At 35.1% G+C, this 25,155-nt stretch overlaps 1 protein-coding gene across 12 annotated transcripts in view; it reads right to left on the bottom strand.

Moving 5' to 3' along the window:
- NCAM2 (neural cell adhesion molecule 2) overlaps positions 1–25,155 on the bottom strand; it is a 294,421-nt gene that overhangs the window by 79,655 nt on the left and 189,611 nt on the right. For all 12 annotated transcript variants that reach the window (XM_083820854.1, XM_083820852.1, XM_083820856.1 and 9 more), the window contains exon 9: positions 11,818–11,968. In XM_083820854.1, coding sequence (XP_083676980.1) covers positions 11,818–11,968 — 151 coding nt within the window. The remainder of the gene's footprint in view (positions 1–11,817; positions 11,969–25,155) is intronic.

The following is a 25,155-nucleotide window of genomic DNA, read 5'->3' as shown; positions in this document are numbered from 1 at the left end:
CATGAACTGACTTATTCCTGGAGGACAGCTTTTGCACTGAATGTGTGTTCAACATATGGGTCAGAAATCTCATCACAGTGTGCATGAGACACAAAATGAAGTTATTTAACAACAGATTTTAAATAAGCTCTGTCCTCCATAATGGACAATTTCTCAAAGTAACTTCACTTTATCAATGAACACTGGCATGAATGTGGCAGATAGAAAGATGTTCCGTCAGAACCCAACTAACTCATGGTTAACATGATGGATCACATGGTTTGATGCTTTCTGATGCTTTCTGTTAATTTAAGTAAACATTGGGCCAATTCATATCCTACTTACAAGACTTACATGTGAAAAAGGAGTGTCCAGTTCCTGTAGGTACAAGCATTTAAGAGAGTAGTGACTTTTGGTTCAAACTGCTCTGTCTTCTAAAGGCAGATTTTGGATCACTGTACTATCTGTCTACTTATATTTTAAAAGAGTAGGCCAGTTATGGACTGTCATCTACACATGACTACAGATACTAACAGGTTTAGCATCTTAAATCACAAAAAGCCCTTCAGATAAAGCTATATCAAAATCAACAACTCCAAAATGCAAAGCATTGCTAAATAAAATTAGCTTTATGTTTTCTCTCTCAAAAGATTGGAAAAAAAGGCTTTGCAGCAATTTCCCCAGCAGTTGAAAGATCCGATATAGCCAAAAGTAGAAGATACTTGCAGGCAAATCATCTTAAATAACATGATCTTTGATTTGCTAGTCAGGAGTAAATAACTGGAGTGATGTTTCATACAAAGAAAATAGCTCTGGAAATATTTTTTTAAAGTACAAATAAAAGATATTCTTATACATTGTTAGATATTTCTTATAAAATAACAAAAAAAAAGAGAATGAAATATATAAGGACATTTTCTTTTTTCTTGTATACTTTCATTGCTAGCTGTAGTATAGTGTGCTTAAATGGTTACAAAATTGGTATTTATCAAACAGAAACATGTTTAGTATTGTCATGATTTTGGGTGCAACAGTTAATTTTCTCTATAGTGGCTCACACAATGTTGTGTTTAGGATTTTTGATGAAAAGAGTGTTTATAACACACCAATGTTTCTAGTTGTTGCAAAGCAGTGCTTGCACAGAGCCAAGGCCTTTTCTGTTTGTCATGCTGCCCTGCCAGCAAGGATGCTGGGTGTGCACCAGGAGCTGGAAGGGGACACAGCCAGGACAGCTGGCCTCAACTTACCAAAGGGATGTCCCATGCCATGTGGCATCATGCTCAGCAATAAAAGCTGGGTTAAAGAAGGAGGAAAGGGGGGACATTTGGAGTGATGGTGTTTGTCTTCCCAAGGAACCATTACACTCGATGAGCCTTGCTAAACCACAAGTGGCTGAGCACCTGCCTGCCAGTGGGAAGTAGTGAATGAATTCCTAGTTTTGCTTTGCTTGTACATGCAGCTTTTGCTTTCCATAGTAAACTTTATCTCAACCCATGAGTTCTCACACTTTTACCTTTCCATTTCTTGCTCCCATCCCACCTGGGGAGAGTGAGCAAGTGGCCATGTGGCACTTAGTTGCCTGCCAGGTTGAACTACATCAGTCCTTTTGGCACCCAGTGTTGGGCTTGAAGGATTCAAGATGATGAGAGATTTGATTGCAATGTGGAGTGTGCTAGACCAAATTTACAGATGCTATAGCTGTTTAGATGCTAATTTTCAGGCTCCTCTGCTTGATAGGGGCTTGCTTGCCATACTGTATGGTAGAATCCAGTGCTTGTTAGTGGATGCTTTTGCTTCTGCCATTTGCTCTACACCTTATCATCTTGCTTTGCTGTGCCTGGGAACATTTTGATAACAGTTATGGCCATCCACGTGGCCATAACAGGTCATCAGTGCTGTTCCTGTGCTGTTGTACTGGACAGGCTGGAAATCCAAACTGAACTTGAATCAGAGGGACTGTGACCACGCAGGAACACAAACACACTGAAATCTCTCTGGCCATGGATTAAGTCCACTCTGAAGCAAAGTACCCCTCAAAGCATCTGTGGCCATGGATAAGACCACGACACAGCAGGTGTCTGAAGGGGCCTCTGAAGTGACTATGGCCAATAGAAAAGGCTGCACCAGAGCAAATGTACCTTGAAGCGACTGCGGCTACATTTAAGTCCTGCTGCAGCAGGTATTTTTCTGAGGAGGCTGTGGCCTGATACTAAGTCCACACCAGAACAGGCAGACCTCCAAGCATCTGTGGCTGTGGATAAAAGTCCACCACACAGTAGGTAGACTTCTGAGAGGGCTGTGGCCAATGGACAAACCCAGGCTGGATCAGGGGTGAGGGGAGGAGTTCATTGCAATGCTAAACCCTATGGCCTGGTCCAAAAGAACAAGGGGTGGAGATTGTAATGGATGTGCCTTTAAACTGTTGTAACCCATGATTTGAGTTGCATGTTACAAGAAGTCCTATAGCAGGGACCTCTCAAGCCAATGGGCAATGAGCCTCACAAGACACAGTGCAAGTGCAGCAGTGACCCGAACTGAGCTGGCTTTGGTGTCCAGTAACTCCACGCAATGCACTGCCTCTCCTGTGCTGAGTGACCACTGTAACAGAAACTGACAGGTCAGCACTACAATTATGAGATGTAGTTACCCATATACTGTACAAGAAGATTGTGTAGGAGAAGCAAACTCTGACCTGAAAAGTGTCTCTAGCATTTAAATATCCTTATTAGGCGTAATGTCTCAGAACAGTGATTCAAGAACAGACCCATATATCATGTCTCATTCAGAATGTAATTCAATTAACAACTTCAAAGATCCAGCTCTGGTGTATGTTAATAGTTATACACAAAATTGGATATGGCAAATTACCTGATTCAGCACATGTCCAGAGAGCTGTAATAGCAAACTGGTGTGCAGAATCAGATTTGTACTTCTTCATTTAAGAATGTAGATTTTCAAACTTTTGACTATTTGTTCCTCAAATAATTCATCTTCCTGGATCATACAGTGAAAATATATGGCAGATTGTCAGGTCTAAGATGCTGGATGTTTCCTGTACTATATTTTTGGAAGACTCTCTCTTAGATGGTTAATACTGTCATGTATTTCTCATCATCAAGAGCTCAATAAACTGCATCCTCTAACAAATCTAGTACTTTCATTACCATCCATCCTGTTAAAGCACCTTAAATTTTTGTAACTCCGCCCAAATTGATTAACAGCCTTCTATCTTTCTCTTGTATTTTCTCCCTCTTGCCTGTTTGGCAATAGCAAATATTCTGAAATCACTAGCTCTTCCTTGGAGATAAAGTAGAACCTCCCACGACAGGTACAATAATTGTCACGTATTCTTTATAACAAGAATAATTTTAGAAAGACCTCAACAAACGAAGCCAGGTGATTAGATTTTGATATATAATCATCCTTAGGAGGAAGATAGAATGTACAGTGTTCATGGTTACTAACTTTCACAATTTTCCTTCCACTATCATGATCATGTGGCTGCAAGGAAGACCTTGTAAATCTGAATGTGAAATTTTGAGACAGAAAAGCAAATGAAACTTACCACATAGTAGAATTTAAGTTTCATGATTACTAGCTAAAATGAGAGGGCTTTTTTAGAATCTGACTTTTTTACAGATGGACATATTACTTTCACAGCAGGTACAGTAATGTTTTCTTTCCCCTTCCCGTTTGTTTTGGTTCTTCTCCACATGCGTATAATAAAACACATGATATTCATTATATAGTTTATGCAAAAGTAGTAGTCCCCTCTTACTGAACAGGCTAGTCCTTGGTCACCTTGACTATGATGTTATTTTTGATACACAAACATCACTCTAATTTCTCCATCTCCATAAGAATAGGTACAAAATTAGTTGTCATGAAGATAAGGTACCTTTCTGCTAAATGCAATGCATGTCATTGATGATAGCAACTTCAGCCTTAACAATGGGCAATGAATGCCTGCATCGTTCTGGTGCTTGGTGCTGGCAGATACACAGAAATTCAATGTATTTTTCTCTGAATTACACTTGATGTTAAGGAAGAAAGTATTTGGTTGATCACTTTAAAAAAAAATAAAATGCCAGCTTCATAGAAATATCTTCTGTGAATGGATTAACTTGTCTAAAATTTTTATGTTACTGCTGGCTGGGATATGGTTTTCAGGGTGGCAGTTTAATCTCTTCAGTTATTTCGGTTTCACTAAGTTTAATCTGAATTCATAGTATCCTGATTTACTGATGCATGATTTCTAAAAATCTGTGGTCTTGTGAGTTGTACAGATCTCTGATATTTACATTAGATACTTCTAATTTAACAACCAGAAATAGAGGCAAGATATTCCCTGCAAACAACTGCTGTGAATTCTACTATTTGTTTTCTGTAAGGCCACTCTGAGTTAATGTTAGTGTAACTATTTTTTCAAAGATTTATTTTGGGGTAAGAAGTGTAGAAAATGTTTGCCAGATGGAGAAAAATGGTAATAAAATTATAGCTACATAAAATAACCTATTATGTCAATATTGATTTTTAAAAGAAACAGTCTGCGTATATCTGTTGGCCATTTTCTGCCAGTAAATATCTAGGAACACTGGCCATATGAACTAGAACAAGATCTCTTCCCCTCCAGATCTCTCACACTAATAATTTTTATTTTAGTAATAAAATATTCATGCATTATCAATTAGTGACATGTCATTGTTGGATGGCATCAGTATGTATCAAAATTTCAATTGCTACCTGTATTTCAGGACAGAATTACTGGAGTAATTTAGGATGATCAGACTTCTGACATCATATATTAGATTACATAATTCTGACATAGCCAGAAGTAAGCCACAATGTCTTTCTCAAATCACGACACTAACTCCCACCTCTTCTCCTATCCCACTTTTCAGATTTTAAGAACAAAATCCAGCTTCATATATTTACCTTCTGTATTTTCCTGCCTGTCATCCTTATCTCCATGTCTCCTATTGATCTCTTCCCTCTATTCCCTAATATCTATCTATCTATCTATCTATCTATCTTTCTATCTATCTCTCTACCTACCTACCTACTATATTCCCAAATCATGACAGTTGTTCCTATATGGAGCAGGGACTCTCAGCCTTAGCATCTGTTCACTTTATTTTTACACACAGTGCTGTCCAGAAAACAAAAAAATCTCTAAGTTATTTTTAGGAATGGAATAAAAATCCCAACAGCATTGCTGAAATTACCTTGTATATCCTATATATTATCCTGTATATTATCCTATATATTCTATTGTATTTTCAAAGTATGAAAATCTCAGTTTAAAATTTGTGTGTTAATTATCAATGAAAACATTTAACATTTAGCCCTCTGAGACGAACTCATAAAGTAGAACCATCCTGAAGAAAACATCAGAAAATTACTTATTGTGTGCATGTGTTTTTTTAACCTTTACTTATATAGTTGAATATGTGAAAAATTACGGCACTAAACAAAGATGTTGAAGAAAATATATGTACTAAAAAAAAAAGACTAAATTATCTGAAGAGAAACAAAATAAAACCTAGAAAAAATATATTCAAACCAACAAGCCATTAAAAATCTACTTAAAATGATACCAAGCTCATTGTAAGGTAAACAAAACCATGTTGTATTAGGAAAAAATTAGAGATGTTCTTGATATGAATGTAATATTTTAACAAGTCATAGACATACATAGGCCAAAAGTTTTTAAGATGGAAATTCTGCTCTATGGTATTATTACACCCTATTGGGCTAACGAATAGGTAGATTTACTATACAGATGTAGAAATTATAATTTTACATTTATTGTGGCAGAATCAGAAAAAGACAACAAAGCTGCATTCATCACTGCTTCAGTACAGGGAGACTTGGTAAAATGTTTTTTGCCAAGTGACTTTATGCAATAATCCTCATATTTTGCTCAGAATTCAACATTTTAATCCCCTTTAAGCCACTGCAATGGCATACCAAATTTTCTTCTATGTAAGAGCAAAAAGCGGACAAAAAAGGAAAATTTTACGTCTTAATTAGTAACATTCTTGAGCTCCAAACTCATATCAGAATAACTACATGTATTTCATGATGCTGAACATTAACCTACTCAATCTCTGTTTTCTCATTTTAAGCTATAAATTTGACAGGAAGAAAGGTAACCAAGACCAATAGTATTTTACAAGAAAAGATGTAAAATCTTCTAGAATACTTCAACATTTTGTTTCTATTGGTGGTTTTTGATAGTTTTTTTTTTTTCTTAGACCATATGATTGTGTTTATTTGTTTTGTTTTCTGGCTCTGATAACAAGATAGGGCTGGACCATCATGATTTAATTGTGTGGTAATTGAGTCCCCAAGAGATGGGACTGTTTAGCCTGGCTAAAAGAAGGCTAGGGGGAGATCTCATCAATGTGCACAAATATCTGAAAGGAAGACATAAAGAATACGGAGCCAGGCTCTTTTCAGTGGTGCCCAGTGACAGGACAAGAGGCAATCCCTTCCAACCTCAAACATTCAGTGATTATGTGAATAGTGGGATGTTCCTACACTGACTTATTTTAAAAGAAACTGAATCCAAAGTACGAACTGTCACATTTTTCAGAATTCATGATAGGAATAGGTAGCTGGAATTCTACTTCATATCAAATAGGTTATAACATCTGTAACATAACTGCCCATAGTAGCATTATCTTCACTAATTCAAAGCTTTCTTTCCTTGACATTAGGTAGACTTTGTGGTTCAAATTATTCAGTCTGCTTTTAAGTAATTCTGTGTCTTTTCAAAAGTATAAAATGAACAGCATGAATCCAAAGCACCTGCATTAACTGCAGTGCTAAGCAGATGACTAACATAACAAAGTGGAAAGACCTAGAGGACTAATCTATTCGTAAAGAAAAGCTGAATACTATAACAGTAATGTGACTGATTTCAAGTTGTGGTAGTTGGGTAGTGTCAAGCTGAGTAGTATAATAAATACTGTACAAGTTTATTTAAAGATAAATAGTATGCTGCACATGCTACATGATTTTGTTTGGTATCACTGAAATAATGTTGGTAATTAATAAGGAATATAACTACAAAATTCATGTTTGGACAAAAATTTGTAGTAAGCAAATCTTCTAATTTTTAGAAGAAACCCTAAATTACTTAAATTCCAGAAATTGCTTTCTAAGAAGTCATATTTGTCAGCCACTCATGTGGCTGGTCTCATACAAAAATGTACCATATTACCAAATGTAATATGCGCGTGATAGCCTATTACAGCCCACAACACTAATCTTCATGTATAGTGATGAAGCAGGTATCAGGACATCTTTACTGAGAATAATACCTTGAAAAAAGATGACCTGTTATATCCAGTAAGTCAAAATTATTATTATTATTTTTAAATTCTTCAATTCTAATCACTGCAGTGAATTATTTGTAGAAATACACCCAAGAAATAATGTGTTCTCTCATCAGAATTTTTCTTGTTTTAATTAGGTCTGTATTGTGTTCTTTGTTTGTTTGTTTTATATTCCCTTATCTCCTTCACATTTAGCATTTAGTTTCAGAACAAATATATCTCAGCTAAAAACACAATGGTACCATATAGAAATGTAAACATTTGCATAGGAAAACTGTAACTTTGAAAGGCACGTGATCGTATTGTATGTATGATCACTTTGTAACTCACTAGGATTTGTACATTGTACCTCCTCAGGCCCTTCTGAAAACCTCCTCATCATCAGAATACCTACTGCTATATCTATTTTTGTATCTATTTCTATCATGTTTTTATTAAAAAAAAAAGAAAAAAGAAAAAAGAAATAGCTGTCTATCCATGAGAAATATGTTGCTAATTGCTACAAACACATCTTAATACCCAATACCTAGTATACATCATATATGCCAACTTTTCAATCAGTTGATTCAGTTCGCAGTAGTAACAATGATGTTTATTATTAATAATAATAAATCCAACATACACTAGGCTTCATATGTATAACCAAAACTTGCAGTTAATGATATCTATTAGTAAATAACAATTTTATCTTCTTTTTCATGTACTTCTTAAGTATTCTTTTTTTTTTCTTTTATTTTTTTCATAGTAAATACAAGGAAAACTAAACATAACTAAACACAAAAAAGATTTTGTAGGAAGAAATCCTTTTAAGTGACTCTGGCTTCTCTACAATTCATGTCTATCTAACATGTATTTCAGATTAAAGGCTGGGTTAACTGTGCCTGAACAGTATCAAACTGATAATCTCTTCCTGTCCTGGCAAACTGCTCTTATCATCAAAAGTAACCCCAACAGAGAACAAGGATAAAGTATAGAAACTCTGTGCAATCTTGCTGTCAGTATAAGTCTCTGATAAGGGTCAGTAAGTAAAAGCATGAGACAGTGACACCAGGGCATCCTGTGACTCGATTAGTCCTGTTAGACTGCACTGCCATTTGAAAATGTGACAGCAACATGCTCCTCTCCTGACTACATAAATTAGCAAACATATTAAAAAAGAAGATTAAGACTTAATCAATTAATTAAGATTATTAAAGAAGATTACTGTACTTGTGTTGTTAGTTTATAGAATGGTATTAGGTGCACTGGTTAGCTATATCTAGGAGCTATGGAACAATATGTACAATTAGACCTTGCTTATTTATTTATATTTTAATTTTAAAGTAGTTATTGAGGTTTATGCTAGAATACCATTAAATAATACAAATTCTGCTAAAATGGCCCACTAGTGATTATGCAAAGAGCTATCCATACTTGAAAAAAAATCCTTCTCAAAAATGGGTTTGAAGAGAATAAAACCAGAATCATTGAAATTATTTTGAAGATTTTTCAAATCTGCAATTTGGTAAATTAATAATTGGAAAAAAATATATAAACAACCCTGATAGCAACATTTGTAATTACAGTCAATATGCTGAAAAAAGATCACTTGGAGAATAATACAAAGGGAGTCAAAACATTTATTTGATACCAACTTCACAGAATCTCATACAACTCCCCTCTCTTTTCCCATTTTGCTATGACTACCAATAAATTTTTTAGTTTTTGAAAATTTAACTTCTGCTGAAAGTCTCTAACCTGCAACTTATGAAGTGAAATAGCCAGAATGAAAGATAACTATGACACTTGCTACAAAAAAATATATATATATTTGTAGTTCAGAAAAGCACGTCTAGTACTTAAGACTACACCGCATTGTACGGAACCAGTGGTAAGAAGGTACTAATAGATTCTTTTATAGAGACTGTTTCATCACAGAAATTTATGACAGAAACTAGATTGATGGGGGATGAGGCCAGAATGAAGACAATTTCCTCTGAGGACACTATTTTATGGACAGAAATTGTTGTCATTAGACAAGTGCTTTGTTGCCTGGGCAGGACAAACAGGATACAGTTGGAGTTCATGTAACAGTGCAAAGTTATTTCCAATGCAAATTAAAAACTGCTCTGACTGGTAAACCTGAATACCAACAGAGACAGACTTCTGTTGTATCACCCCCAAAATACATGCACTGCATTACAAAATTACCTGACACGTAATGGATATGAAAATATTTCTACTTCTGTTCACTTTTTTTCCAGCACAGATGTTCTCTGAATACTTGGTTTAAACTTCAATAACAGTTAAAGTTTCAAAAAATGAAAATTCTAGTTTTAGACATTTCATAATTTTATGTTAAATAAAAATGCTGTGTTATAAATTAAAAATCATCACTACAATGTGTCATCTATATTATGATAAAATAATATTTCTATGTTTTAAAAACTTCTTTATCAGAAGACTTCTGAACTGTAAAAAGTTTTACGTTGTATTAAAAAGTGTATCTACATCAGCATAAATACAGAATTAAAACAATATGCTAATCCATTTTCACATATATGTATTTGATTGTTCCCATACATATTACAGTTAAGCCTGCCACACAATTCACATTAATTCAATTGTAATATATTACTTTTAAATTCACAGCATTATGTCCAAAAATTTCACTCTGAAAGATGTCTTAGATGACATCAATGATACCTGAAACGTGTCTTAGATGACATTCTATCAATCCAGAATTTTTGTTATGGACTTTAATATGAATTCTGTTCTGTTAATGACTTCTTCCATTTCTTTTGCTAACATTTCATAAAATGTGACAAATCCTATATTTCCCTTGTTAGTACCAAAAATATATATATATATATATTGAATTTTAAAGCATAATAGCTACATAATGCTAATTAACATATTTTTCATATTATTTTACGCGTACAGTAGGATATGATTTGGAATTTTACAGATATTTTGAAGGAGCTTCACTGAACTTTAATTTTTATCTAGTAAAATATTTTTTCCTTTAATTCATATAAAATAAATAATTATCAGCGCACCAGGTGTCATTAAAGACTGAGTCATTAAAGAAAAAATATTTTAAATATGCTCCCAAAAGAATTTTTGCAAATTACTTTGCAAAGTTTCAAATTCCTTCAAATGTCTATTTATTGAAAAACAGATATGTTAAAGCTATTAATGAACACTGTATTTATTTCTTAGGCCTTCTGGGTTGGCAAATCATCGCATTTTTAACATCCAGTTAGAACTTTGAAATTTTCTTGTTTTCCTTTCAGATTTATTTCCTATATAAATATCCACTGCTGGCTTGTGAAAATGATGGAACATGCAACTGTATACTGAAGTCACTTTCAAAACTCCTCAAGACATCACTCAGTTGACAGTCTGAAATCATTACTTATCTCCGTATATAGATCTTATTCCAATGTTTATTGTAGTTCAGTGGAAAGACACTCCGTCAGTTCAGTGGGTTTTACTTTTATTTTTACTACAAATAGCCTGTAAGTAAACCTCACTATGTTACATTATTGGTCTAATTGTTTATTCAAAGCTTTGGTAAGCCTTCTGGAAACCGACCAATATTTTATCCCCCTCCATTCATGTAACTATTCAATCAAATACTTTTCATGCAACCTTTCTGTTGGTCTTTTTTTTTTTTTGTTCACTCTGAAGCTCAAACAGGCTCACTCAAGCTATTCTAAGCAATATAAATAAATCCTGCAAATTTCTAGCAAAATAGAATAATGACTTTTGGTTTTCATTTCTGTAGACCTTTCCTTTAGGAGTTTGAACAAAAGGGTATTTGAATTTAACACTGAATTTTCCTGTATTTGAAATTTATATCCTCTGATGGCTTCTAAAGCATCAGACTCTTCTGTAAACAAAAATAATCTCATTTTCTCCTGGATAAAAATCAAGAGTTTTGAATAAAGCAACCTGTCCACAAAGCAGCCTGCCCACATGAAATTGTCACAAACTTGTGAACTCCAGCTCCATGAGGACATATAACAAGGGCTTGATATCTGGAGGAGGATTAGAAAGTAAGAGAACTAGGGGAAAAATAAAAAGCAACCCCAAAAAACAAAGACTTTGTTGCATCTTGGAAGTTTCAGCTCAAGTCTGACTTGTTGCTCAAATCAGTCTTTACCTTATCCCAGTGAATACTTTTCACCCAGAGCAGGCTCCACCAGCCCAAAAATTTGAAGTTTAGCCAATTTGTAGTTATTAAGTTTAGCCTTAAATAAGTGAGTAATATCACAGGAATATGATCTGAGATGAAATCCTGTTATGCTTAAATCACTGACAAGGGTCACATCAGCTTAAAAAAAGTCAGGATCCCTCCACAGAATTCAGTACTACTAACTACAGAAGAACACACTTTCTTAAATTATGGAAGTTTAAACATGAATTACCAGGAACAACTGACCTTCCATTAAGAATGTACTTTTTTTCTTTTAAAACAAATTTTAAAGAGAAACAAAATATTAGAACTTACATTCAATATCAAGGTACATGCTCTTTTGGTGCCCACCAATTCTACTTGCAGCTTCACAGTCATATCTCCCTGAATCTGACAACTTCACATCTTTAATATGCAGTGACGATTTTCCATGCTGCCCTTTGACTTCTATACGGCCATCTGGGCTCTGTTTACATTGATTCAGGAAAAAGAAAGGTTTTATACAAATATGTATATTTATGTATGTCTCATATATTAAACACCATTGATAAGTATGACTGAAAGCATCTCTTCACCCGTGGTGAAGTTATTACTGACAGCTAAGCAATTTCTAAATTTGTCAAATGAATTAAAAATATATAGAAAAATATGTTCTATTTTGAGGCACTATAATCATGGGAATAAGTACATGCTTAAAGGAACGCTGTCAAGGTAAACCACCACATTTATCAATTTATGACTGGCACAGTGAATGACATACTAAAAACCTGTTTATTACCTCATTTATTTTGCTATGATGTTTCAGTTAATGAAAATACATGTGTAAATTCATAGTATCACAGCTGGCATTATCTCTCGACATTAAAATGCAACTGTGAAACTGAATAGAAATATCCCCCGATACAATGATCAAAATACAAATCCAGTCATAGATTTCTTATTTTCATTATTCATATTTTCTTGACAGAAGCTCAACATTGTTAAAACAAACAAACAAACAACAACAACAAAAAACATGATTCATAAATGCAACTCAAATTTCTGGATTTCATTTACCTATGATTGCATGGAAGAAGGTAGGGCTGAAAAATGAATACCAGCTTCTCATTTTATAGAAGATAAATTTTGTATTTATCAACTTGATAAAAATCCTTATCCATAACATCTCCCCACCCCCTGACCCAAACCTATTTGACTTTCAAGAGCATAAAAGAGCAGGGAAAACTAAATAAAACATTTTAAAAAACTCCACTGTTTGACACTTCAACTCCATGGAGTAGTATACCTGAGGGAAGAAAATAAACAGTTATTTTTAATCTGGCTCTGCATTTACTTTTTTTGTAGCTTTGGGAAAATTAGCTTCTTTTTCATTTTTTTTCATTTAAGAAAGAAAAAGTTGATACTAAATAGTGATGTTTACCTACCTTCATTACTGAGGAAGGTGAAGAAAAGAGGGAAAAATAGTAACTATTTATTTGTATTGCATTTAAACTTGAAGCATACTTTAATGTTCAATCCTATAAATACATACATTCATAACTCTATACATATTGTTTCCTCACTGAATGCAAGAAAAAAATGCATACAATTTAGATTTCACATATTCAAAATAAAGCTGTCATATAAAGTATATCAGATTTCAATGAAGGAGAAGTACCCCACATTAGAGTCCAAGGACACTGAATTTTGTTTCCTGTGAAAATGACACAGCATAGATACGTAATCTAAGTTATGAAACCTAATGCAGGAGAAAATCTAAATTTCTCCGGATTGATAAAAATTAGTAAGATCACCCATCTCTTTTATCATTCCTAATGATGAAAATTCTGCTTTCATTCTACCTTTAAAAGATGAAAGAACAAAAATATGACATTATGAGTAAACGTTATACTACTGCAGTACTGAATGTAGCAATTTGGGGGGGATTTCTTGGGATAATTAAAATGTAATTTCTTTAAAACAAAACAAAACAGTTTTCTAATCTCTATATATTTTACAAGCACTTTGTACGACATAGTTCATATCAGTATTATTTAATTACTGATTATTTGCTTTTTAAAAAAAATCTTTGAGTGTTATCTACATTTACAACTGTAAATCTACATTATTCATACTTAAAGTGTACATATACTTCAGCCATTTTATTTCTGATTTTACCTTTGTTAGAAACATTTCTTTTAGAAGTCACATTTTGAATTGTGAAAATAGATATGCTGAAACAACCTGTGACTGAGTCATAACAATACTACTTTGATAACAGCAAAGGAAGATTCTATCGGTTCAACACTAATCACAAATACTCTAATTCACTATATATTCACTATAATTAACTCCATACTTTCCAAAGAAGAGATATAAGTGTTACCTGATGTTAACAAAAAAAAAGAGAGAGAGACTCACAAAGACCCTTAAAATTAACTAACTATTCCAGTAGATTCACTTTCTTGTTTTAGTTTATGTAATTGTTTTCTAGTATTGCTGTGAAAAATAACTTTGCTATGTAGACATTTGGTCTGTACCCAGAAAAACTTTCTTAAGTTTTCATGTATAAGAAAACATATTTTATTCAAATACGAATATTTGAATACTGAAAAATATTAAATACTAAAAAGTATTAAATCTTAGGGAAAAGGATTTTTTCTTTTACTAGGGAAAAAACAACCTAATGAATACTCAGAAAGATAGGAGGTTTTTGATAACTACATCATCTACTCACATCATCATCAAATACATGTTAAGAAGCATTTGGTTCATTTCAAAAAAGTGACATATTTTTGTTTATTCAGGTTATGGAAAGTCAAAAAACAAAAAGAAAATGCATAAAAATTGTACACAATAAAATGATTTGGCCTAAATGACTCATAAACCATCAATATTTACCGAAGTTAATTTCTAGCTATTTCAAAGGTGTCTGAAAATGATCTCTTCAAAATTGTTTATAAAATAATGTAAAATATGTAATGATATTTTCTGCTGCATTCCTCTGAATGTGTATTCTCCTGTGGCTTCATGAACAGTTAAGGAAGTCCTGTTCCCTGGTCCTATTCTGCAAATGGAGTGCAATAACACTTCAAATCATTCAAGACTAAGTGGTTACAATTCCATTCATTTTTCTGTAAATATGTTGAAATACTTGATAAAATATACTGTGAGGCTAACATTGCTGAAAACAAAAAATATATGAAAGAAAACTAAAGTGAGTGCAAATACAGTCCAAGAAAATTTCATTAAAATTTAAAAAATATACACATATTTTGAAGTAGTTGCCTATGCCTAGAAAGGATTCCCAGAATATCACAGAGACTAACGCATGCATATAAAAAATACCAGAGAAAAGAGGCTATGATGAATTTTCACTAGGATTTCAAAAATACCAGTAGGTCTGTACTATATCATTCCAACCGTATAAATTGGTTAACTGGAATCTAGGCAAATAAGCTAAATACATATTAGGATTATAGAAAAGGTACAATAACAGTGCAATCATGCTGAAGCACAGCTCAGAAAGACCAGAGAAAAGACACGGAAGTTGACTACTGCAAAGAGCAATGAAGAAGCTGAGGCAAAAATTTAATACACAGTTTTAGCCTTAAGCTGAAACCATGCTGGTTATATTTTCCTGCATTTGTAAATGGCATTAGCAAAATTGGAATATATAGGCAAAGGAGAAGTCTGCATTCATATTGACCCATAATGTCAGTCTTTTTATCCAACTTTTAACAGCAAATACACAATGTTGGAGGAGCAGCCCTAACCTTGGGGCCTGTGTCCACCAGAACTTGATAACCCTTGGTAAAATCTTTCTGAGGCCTAATTTGCTCCTGCACTGAGTATGGACGACACACATTAGCACCAATTCTGGCACCATAGCAGATCAGAACTGAAAGAGGGAGAGAAAGTAACATGGGAACATGAAGTACACTGCATGTTCACAGTAGTCCTAAGTAGAGATCCCCACCGGGAAAACAGCATTGGAGTTGCCACTGATAAGAAGTCAAAATACAAATATAATCTCTATAAATGAATAACGTTAGTAACTCTCAAGTCTGCCTGACGTAATAATGCACTCTTACTGAATTGGGATAAAATCTTTTTTTCCTTTCAAATACTGTAGTGGGAGAGATGCAAAATATATACTAAGGTGTTTTCTGCTAGATGGAATAAGTGCACATGCTTTTATTTCCTAGTAGTATTAAAGAATATAAAAAATAGACAAAACAAAAACATAGACAACCATAACAGCCTCTGTGGTTCAATACTCATGATTTCTGCTGATTCACTGAATTATTCTGTACAATAGCAGAATATGAATAATCAGTAAACTCTCAAAAACATACATGATCAACACAGTTCCATACAGATACACATATTTTTCTACAAATATCAATAAGCAAGTATTATTAACGGGTGCTTAAACTCAAAGACATTGGAAGTGTAATTTCAACTAATAGAACATTCTGTGTACTGCAACTGCTATAGGAAAAAAATGTCCCAGAAATAAGACTTTTATTTTTCTCTACTTTTTTTACAGCTTTTTGGAAATCGTAATAAAAGCTTAGAAATCAAAATATTTTCCACCATGACTGTTAATCAGAGAATGTTTTAATATTCATAAAACAATGCTTGTTTGTTTTCTACAAGTTCATGACCACCACAGAGCTACAAGACACAGGAAAAATCTTCAGCAGAGGCTTTTACAGAATTTTGCTTACAATACAGCTGGATCTGTGACTTTATCCATACAAAACCCATCCCCTGAATAAGAATAAAAAAAAAAAAAAGCCTAAAAATCTTTGATATTTTGAATACCTACAGAGTCTAGTTCTCTGTCTTTACAGGTCTTCAAGGAAAATTATTAATAATGACAATATTGAACTATAATAAAGTGCCTTCAGAAAATTAAAAAAGGGATGAAATCTCTCTGTACTGGCAATAAGATACTAAGATAATAATACTAAGAAAATGCAGCTTAACCCAAAACAAATCATACAGTAATTATAAAATGGGAGCTATCTCATCACCTGAGATTAACTTTACAGATTATGTAAAAATAAATATATAAAAAATATATATTTATTTGATATTAAATTATTTTCATGCTTCACATGGTATTCTATTACCTGACTTTTCCTGTGATGCTTGTGCTTCCTGAACTTCTGATATGACCCACAGTTCCATACCATGAATATTCCCTACCTCCTGACTGGCTAATGTGGACCTGACTGGTCACTGCATAGCTTCAAAACCACGTTCCAGAGCTCCCAAGGTAATATCAGAATGATGATAACCATGTATTTCAAGGGTTCCACATGCAGAGGCAGTATGCAGCTTTCAGGGTATGATTGCTAGAGCGAATAGCAATGTGATGAGAGTACAATATCCACAAAGAGATATGAGTAGCTTCTGGGACAGGATAACATATTCTGATACCATAGAGTGTTCAATCTGCACAATTCTATTGGCATCGTAGTTTAAAAGGTATAATTTCTCAGGAGGGGAGAATTAGCTGATTATGATGCTTAGAAATTGTCATTCTTTTTCAATTGTAGAAAGCTGTACTTGGGAAGAAGTGAATGGTGTGATTAGTGGTTGAGTTTGATTTATCAACCATTTCTCCAACTCCCACTGAGGAACTGTAGCATCAAATGAGATGAAGTTGTATGGCTGCCAATATGTGCATTTTGAGCTGGCTGAAAGCAAGAGTAGAAGGTGAGAACAGATGCAGAAAGTGGTGCCTTGTTTGTTGCTGGATTTAGATAATATTACTTGGATGGTTAAAGCAGCTGTGACTTTGTGTTGATTATCTTCCCTCCTACAAAGTTTATGGTTTGTCTGACAAAGTATGCCATCCCTTGAAGTCCAAGTGAAGACTGATAGCAAAAAATTCCTGCATTTAAAATCTAGACAAGTTGAAACACCTGTTGTTTTTGTTTTTTTTAAACTTTTAAAGATTTATTTGTGATCAAAGTGCCATTACTCTCCATGGCTATGCCACTGCACATCAGTTTTGCCTGTCACTATAGTTACCAAATATATCTTCTGACACCTTGTGTACTTTAGTGCTATTTTGGACACAGACTGCATGTGTTATCAACAGAAAAGATGAAGAAATAGTGGCTTAGAATTCAGAGCGTTGCTTATTTTGTAAAACATGGTGCAACGTACTCAAGAACAGTCATTCCGAGAGTAAATAACTTCAGTAAAAAACGCAGGATTTTTTCCAGTTCAAATTCAAAGGAGCTGCTGCAGATGTACATGGTAGAAGATCCACACACAGGGGAAAAAGAAGTGGAAAAAGAAAAAGGAATCAGTTTTAACTTCATGCCTAGTTCTTCCTTCTTCAGAGCAAATAGTCAAAAATTGCCAAAGCAATAACTCGTTGTCTTAGTCATGCTCTGAGTATGCATCATGGAATGTAAACAAATACTGATTATCAGAATCATCTTTGGAATTTCAAGAATCACAATTTTTTTAGGAAGCTTTCTGATTTCAGGTTGTGTTGATATCCACACAAGAAAACTTCAAAACAAGTACTTCAGTCTGATGTTTCTTTTATGTGAGATTTAAGCAGATCATAATTGCATGTGAAACTGTTCCTTGAAGCAGCATGAAAGATAAGACCTTTCACAACCTAACATGCTGATACTAAATGATGATAAAATTCCAGAAGTCTATTAAATATGTGACCAGCAATTCCTAGTCTGAAAATCTACCTTTGATGATGAGAAAGGGCTGTTGGTCACAACAGCCATCATCGTGTAGAAGCTGATGGAAGCTCCCTTCTGGATTATGGATGGTATATTCACAATATTTCCCATTCTCTTCAGGTAAATGTATTCTATCCATGCACCTGTTGGAGACAGCAGAAAATTCCAGAGTATTGCTACGTGCCTTAAGGTCTCATGAATCAGAATAATGTTACAGTGTTGTCTTGGACTTCATTGATTTTTATAGGAGACCATGTGATTCTTTTAGAGCTGCAGCTCATTTAATATATATTTCAGCATGCTGCATATTCCTGAATTGGTTAGAAATTTGTCTTTCCACAAGGATGAAATTAATGAAGAACCCATTGTTTGTAGATCTATAGTGTAACACCAGGAAAGTCACAAAAAATAATCTTGAAGAAAAAATACTGTTGTTTGGATTTTCTGTTCATCTGCAGACATAGCAGCTACTCACAGAAATCATACTGAAAATTGTAGCAGGTTCTTTGCAGGTTGTTAACAGCATGTATTATCTCAGAAAAAAAATATTCTTGCAAGCTTCATATAACTTCTAGAAATTATGAATTGATATTTGACTCATGATGGCATTTCTTTCAAACTTACGTTGTTAAGTAACGAGATGACACAGGATATCTGATATACCAAAACCACATACTAAGACATGAGACAGAAAACTGAAGTTCTTTTCTTGGTTGGCTTTTACTCACAGAAGTGTATGAAAGAAAAATAACAGAGGAAATATGATTATCAGCCATTCAAGATTACTTCCACTGAAAATGCAAATCACAATAAAGAAACTGTTGATGATTATTAATGTCAAAAAATTTAGCATCATATGATAAAACCTTGTAGAGGGAAACATGCATTAGTGTTGGCCATAAAAATAACAATAGCAACCACAAACAAGTGTTTAGAAGGATAACAGAAACATTACATCTGTCATAATTACATACATACTTTGTAATTACAAATTCTGATTTACCGATTAAAAAGACTTAGTGGTGTTATTCCTGAGAATTTCACTAATCTGAATCTATCTCAACTCTGATGCCATTAACAGATGACTCGGATTCAGACCAACAAGATTCTCAGGAATAAGACCAGCAAGCACAATAGTCTTATTCAATACCAAAAAAAAAAGGAAAACAAAAACAAGCAACCCTCCCCCTCCCGCTTTTTACTATACAACTTTCTCTTATTTTAGACAATGAAACCTTACTGCAATTTGACTCCTTGGATAAACAAGAATGACACATAGGTGATTATATCCCAGCTTTGTAAACCTTTAAAATGATTGAGAAATGTTTGCAGCTTCAAAACAAACTGGTCTACTATTGGTATCTAGCTAGCACTGCACAGACTCAAAATACTAACTGTGATTTGCCAGAATTTATTCTCCAGTGATTACTTAACCTCTGTACACTTGAACAAAAGATATCCCTATTAAATATATACGATTTATGTAGCAACAAGTATGGTTATTCAGACTAGGAACTTCAACCTCGTCCTGTTTCTGTTTAGATCTATTCAAATCTTAAGTGAATATTACTTCAGCTGTAGAAATAATTAGTATGATTAAACTATACGACCATACTATGCTGAATTGCCCATACAGAGCTCCCCTGGTCAGGTAAAAAAAACTGTGAAAAGAACATGGAAACATCAAGTACTAGGATCCCAGCTTACCTCCAGGTGGGAATTGTAGCCCAGTAAATATGATTTCACTATTACTAGTAAAGGCTCTGTATGGATCCAGCAGTGCATGGTCTCAGGACTTGCCAGGGGTTGACGTGGTATGAGGTGAGTTCAGTTTGCTTTAAGATTACAAGTCTTAAAACAGCAAGTTACCTTGTCATCAGGTGACTACCTGAATTCATTTCTGCTTAGCTCTGTGCACCTTGTATGGCAAATGTCTAACTAATACACATTACCTCTTTATCCTAATTGGGAGTGGAGGAGGTGTCTTTGTAACTTTAAATAACTAACCAATGAAAATAATCAAACTGTAGCCAGAAACCAATGAGAAAAAAAAAAAAAAAATAACCAACCAACCAAACAAACAAAACCAACAACACCACCACTTTTAAGCTGCCTGCAGTATAGAATAGGCAAAAATAAATTCAACTTGACCCAAGGCAGGAAAAGAACCACAGTGTTAGGTTTCATTTAAAGGTGTCAGGTTAAGCCATTTGTACTTTTCACTGGAGAACAATTTAGGAAGCTGATGAATTGTAAACCCTTCTCTCCATTTTTTATTGAGGAAAATTAGCACTCAACCACAGGTCTCAGGGGAGCACAGGAAGGGTGATTATAACGATGAGAAGAAAACTAGGAAGCCTTTGAATAACAACTTCAACTGTAAGGGTAATTATCTTTTTCTGTAGTACTTCTGTATCTTGGAGAAAAGTACTGGTAGTGTAACTGGACTAAGAATAATGTTTTGCTTTATTTTACTTAAATTGATAATACATACTTGGACTACTAACGGATTCTTGGAAGGCTGTATACCCCTTTTGGCTCACAAAGCTCTTCTGTAAGAATATGAATTCATCTTTAAGATTACAGCTACTCCTGTAAAAACATGTATTTCATTTTCATATGACTTAGATTCAAACCATTACTCAGTTTAGCTTTGGTTGTAGGAATAACTGGTATGGTGAAGATAAGCAGTTATGTAAGGCATGGAACAGCCCATACAGAGTAGCACTGCATCTGCTTTCTTCGAAACAAAAGCATCAAAATTTGAGCTACTCTTACAGGTTTGTTCAGAAGCTGTATGCAGCTAGGGATCCTTTTCTGTTTTTCTGTAAAGGTGATGTATATTTTATTAAAATGACTATGGCTAGACAGCAGATAGGAAGTCTGTCTGGAAATTGGGATGAGGTGGACCCCTGCAGGGAGATACAAGCAACAAGGCTTCCTTAGGGGAAGGAAAGGCACAGAAAGCAAGAAATGCATAACTCAAGTGGATGAGGGGATGGGGAATTATCTGCAGCAGGACACAGATCCAAATGTCAGACCTCAAAGATCAAAAAATCTTTGCTCACAAACCCAGAGAAGTCTGTAGGGCTTTTTGCAACTCAAGAAACAACAGGAAATTATTGAAGTTGAAAGAAAAATTGAGAAAACTAGCTAACCCAGACAGATCTGGAAGGGCATGGGAACATTTGTTGTCAAGTTATCTATTATCATTCAACAGAGTTTCTCTATCTATATTTCCATGTCTATTTATATATACAGATACAAATAAAATATTATTCTGTAAAAATCAGTCAAATTGGGTGGAACCTATTAGAGAAAAACTTGCTGCTACTAGAGTTTCAAACAAGTTGGACAGCAGACATTGCAACATGGCAGTACAAAAAATCTATATGTCATTCTGCTAGGGAAGTATCACCCTGAGAAACCAAACCCTAGCACCAATCTACAGCTTATTTTAACTTGGCTTATAGCATTTCCTACTGAACTGAACAAGTCAGGAAATTCAAGAAGTATATATTACTGAATTAAATTATCAGGAGCCATGCATAGTACATTGTTTAAACAAACAGATCGGTAACAACACACAACCTGAAGAGACCGTGTTGATGATGGTAATGAGTTTCTGGGTGAGGAAGGTGAGAAAGAGTATGTGAAATTGTTGAAGAAGTCCTTCACCAAAGCAAGGGACCTTGGAGGGTGGTGCACTGGTGTATTGGGTTTATGCAGCAAGGTTTTGGCAACCAGGCTTCTGCATGAGGTGATGCCAGGGCTGCCCCGTGCCAGCCCCAGATGGTCCCAGTCCCAGCCCCATGCCGGGCCTGGCCAGGACCCGCAGCCAAGATGGCAGAACCTCAGGGGCAGCCTGGGGAAGGGAGGGCAAACACTGCACGGCAGGGGGTGGTGAGGGGAGCACTGCGAGGAGCGGCCCTGCACAGACAAGGGGAAAGGAGGAGGAGGGCAGGAGGTGCCCCAGGTGCCCAAGCAGAGATGCCCCTGCAGCCTGTGGAGGGACCATGCTGGAGCAGATCTCCACACAGGAGTCCATAGAGGACTGAAGGAAGCTGCCCCTTAAGGAGAGCCCACAATGGGGCATGCCCCTGGCCGGACCTGCAGCCCATCTGGGATCCATGCTGGGACAGTCTGTTCCTGAAGGACCACAACCTGTATAGAACCCCTACTGGAGCATTTTATGAAGGTCTGTTGCCAGTGGGGAGAACCCACACCCAGGAGCAGGGGAAAAATGTGAGGACGGTGCATCAAAGACCAAGACAAAGACAGACTATAGACCCCATTTCTCATTCCCCTGCAAGGGTCAGGGGGATGTGTGGAGGAGGCAGAGGAGTCGGTCAAGAAAGATGTGCCTGGAAAGGAGAGTGGAGGGAAGCTGTTTTAGTTTTGTCTTTGTTTTTCACCATCTCAGTCTATTCTTAATTGACAATAAATTAAATGAATTCTTCCCACGTTGTCTGTTTTGTCTGTGAGTAGTGAGAGGAGCAGCCAGGTAGGTGGCTTGGAGCTGGCCAAAGTCAAGCCACCACAGCCAGCTTCAGAGGAGGCTGTTGGCAGCAAATGGCCTCTTGGAGGTCTGTTAGTATAGGCAAGAGTTTTTTCTTTCTCTACTACTCTACTATCCAAGAAACACAGTTTCCAATAAAAATGTCAAAAAATACGTTTGTTGAGGATACCTCATGAGCAAAAAAAAATATTTAATATTTTAGCATTTGCTATAGGAAATGCTGGTCCATAAAAAGTTCCCCAATAACTTTAGTCTTCATTAGTGTAACAGAGAATATCATCACTGATGGCTAAATGGAGAAAACTAATATTGGCAGGCAAAGAAAAGCTATTTTGAAGCTTATATGGCTATATGGCTTTATTTCAGCCTGTAAATGCAACATCACAACCCACAGAAAGTACCCAAAAATATCTACTTGCTGCATAGTTAGTATATAAGAATATGGATTGAAAATGGGAGACAGTTTTTAAGTTTGAAATATAAATTAGTTAGAAAAATGATTATCCATTTATGGATTAAAAAACTCTGTACTTATATAAGTTTAGATGTAATTTAAGACAATTGATTAAATTAGTGATGTTCCTTTTCCCCTAGTTTGTGTAAGCTTTTACAGTAGGAAAGCTATTAAAATTTACATTTTCTTGGCTTTTTGCCATCTTTAAAAAAAGCAAAGAGCAACAACTTTGCCTCCTTATTTCTCTCCCCTATGCAAAATGACTTCAAAGCTTCACTGAAAAGAAAAATTTGCAGAAATGAGATAATTCTGGGACAGTGTAATACCAATACAGCCATCCATACAGCTTGAATACATATATGGATGTGTGTATTTAAAGCAAATTGGGTCTACTCTGGGTAAAAGAACATTTAATTTGTCTCCTAAAAGAGAAATGAATTTAAGGGCCCTCAGGTCATGTGGCTGAGATTTACTGTGGAGTTGTCAATGTAACCACTGTTCAAACCTGCATTAGGGAAGATGCTATGGTACATTAAAATTGTATCTGACTTCAGTTTTGGCTTCATTTAAATATCACTGCAGATATTGTTACCAGAAAGAGGGAGCAGAACTCAGATGATTGGTTGGACTACTTAATGATTTTGAAATACCCACACTGGTTTGCAACTTTCCTTATATAATGCTTCATCAACTCACCCAGGAAAACTGCTTTTTATTTCCTCAGCCCTCTAACTGCACACTATCTTACTCCTCCAAAATCAATCGTCCTACTAAAATACTGTCATCTCCCAAAATTGTAAACTCTGTTTTTAGCTCCTGAAGAATTTATCCCAACACTATGATACTGTATCTGAACTATGCCATAAAAAACGCCATAGAAAAGGCGAAGAAAACCCAACACATATGAAGATTTCTGTGTACTTGATGACTGGTGAGAATACAGTATTCAGTGCTCAGATGTGCCCCATGGTTTGTATATGCCAGAGGATATAAATCTTTATAGCTCCAACAGTACTAATTACCTAACATTTAAGGCCAACCCCATGCTTTCTACTCACTCATAACTCCATTTATTTACTTTCTCCTTCCAGTCACAATATTCTATTCTTCCGTTTCATATACTTAGCATGTGATATCCATTAGGCTTCATTTGAAAAACAAGAACAAGAACAACAACAAAAAAATAGATTCAAGTTGCTCTGCTTATTCCCCTGTAAGCAGAATGACTGGAGTGGTGGCCATCAGCTGTTGCTGCATCTCAGCTACCCAACCAGTGCCCAGCTGTCTACCCAGACAATGATGCCTGGCTGAACTGCTTGCTGTGTCTTGACTGCACAGTCAACTGCATTGTATGAGCCAATTGCAGCAGCCTACATAAATTGTTCTGGCCTGCAGGCCTGAACAGATCTTACAATAGCAAAAATAGTCTACGGCATTGTAAGTAGAAGCTGTTCGCACAACACATACATAAAACAGGTTATAACAATTTTCTTCAGTAAGGCAAGAGAATTTGCCCCTTACATTTTTCCAACTATTCAAAAGAGATGTTCCAGAGATGAACATACAAAGACTAGGATTTGTATAGCTTGTAAAAAGAAAGAAATCTCCTGCAATCAATTAAAATACCCTCAATACATTTATGTTTCCTCTTTCTAGGTGAGTTATCACTCAAATACAGAGGTCATCCTTGATGTAAGAATATAACAGCTCTCATTACTATCTCAAAATAAAGACAGGATAATTCACTGACATTTACTATAATATTGCTTCTATAACATTGATTCTTTTATGAGGTGACAATAGCATATACAGGGAGTCAAAAAAATCCAATTCTTTTTGTTAATATTTGTGACAGTTGAAGCAAAGTTAACGGGCTTGGGAAAAAAATCAGAGCTGACCTTTCAAAGAGGAAAGACAAAACAAACCCCAAATCCTTTTTCTATTGTCTGATCGTGACAACTATGAAAAACTAC

Source organism: Anser anser (assembly GCF_964211835.1).
Source record: "Anser anser genome assembly, chromosome: 1".
In the NCBI taxonomy this organism is placed as follows: domain Eukaryota; kingdom Metazoa; phylum Chordata; class Aves; order Anseriformes; family Anatidae; genus Anser; species Anser anser.
This window is presented reverse-complemented; position numbering and strand designations above follow the sequence as displayed.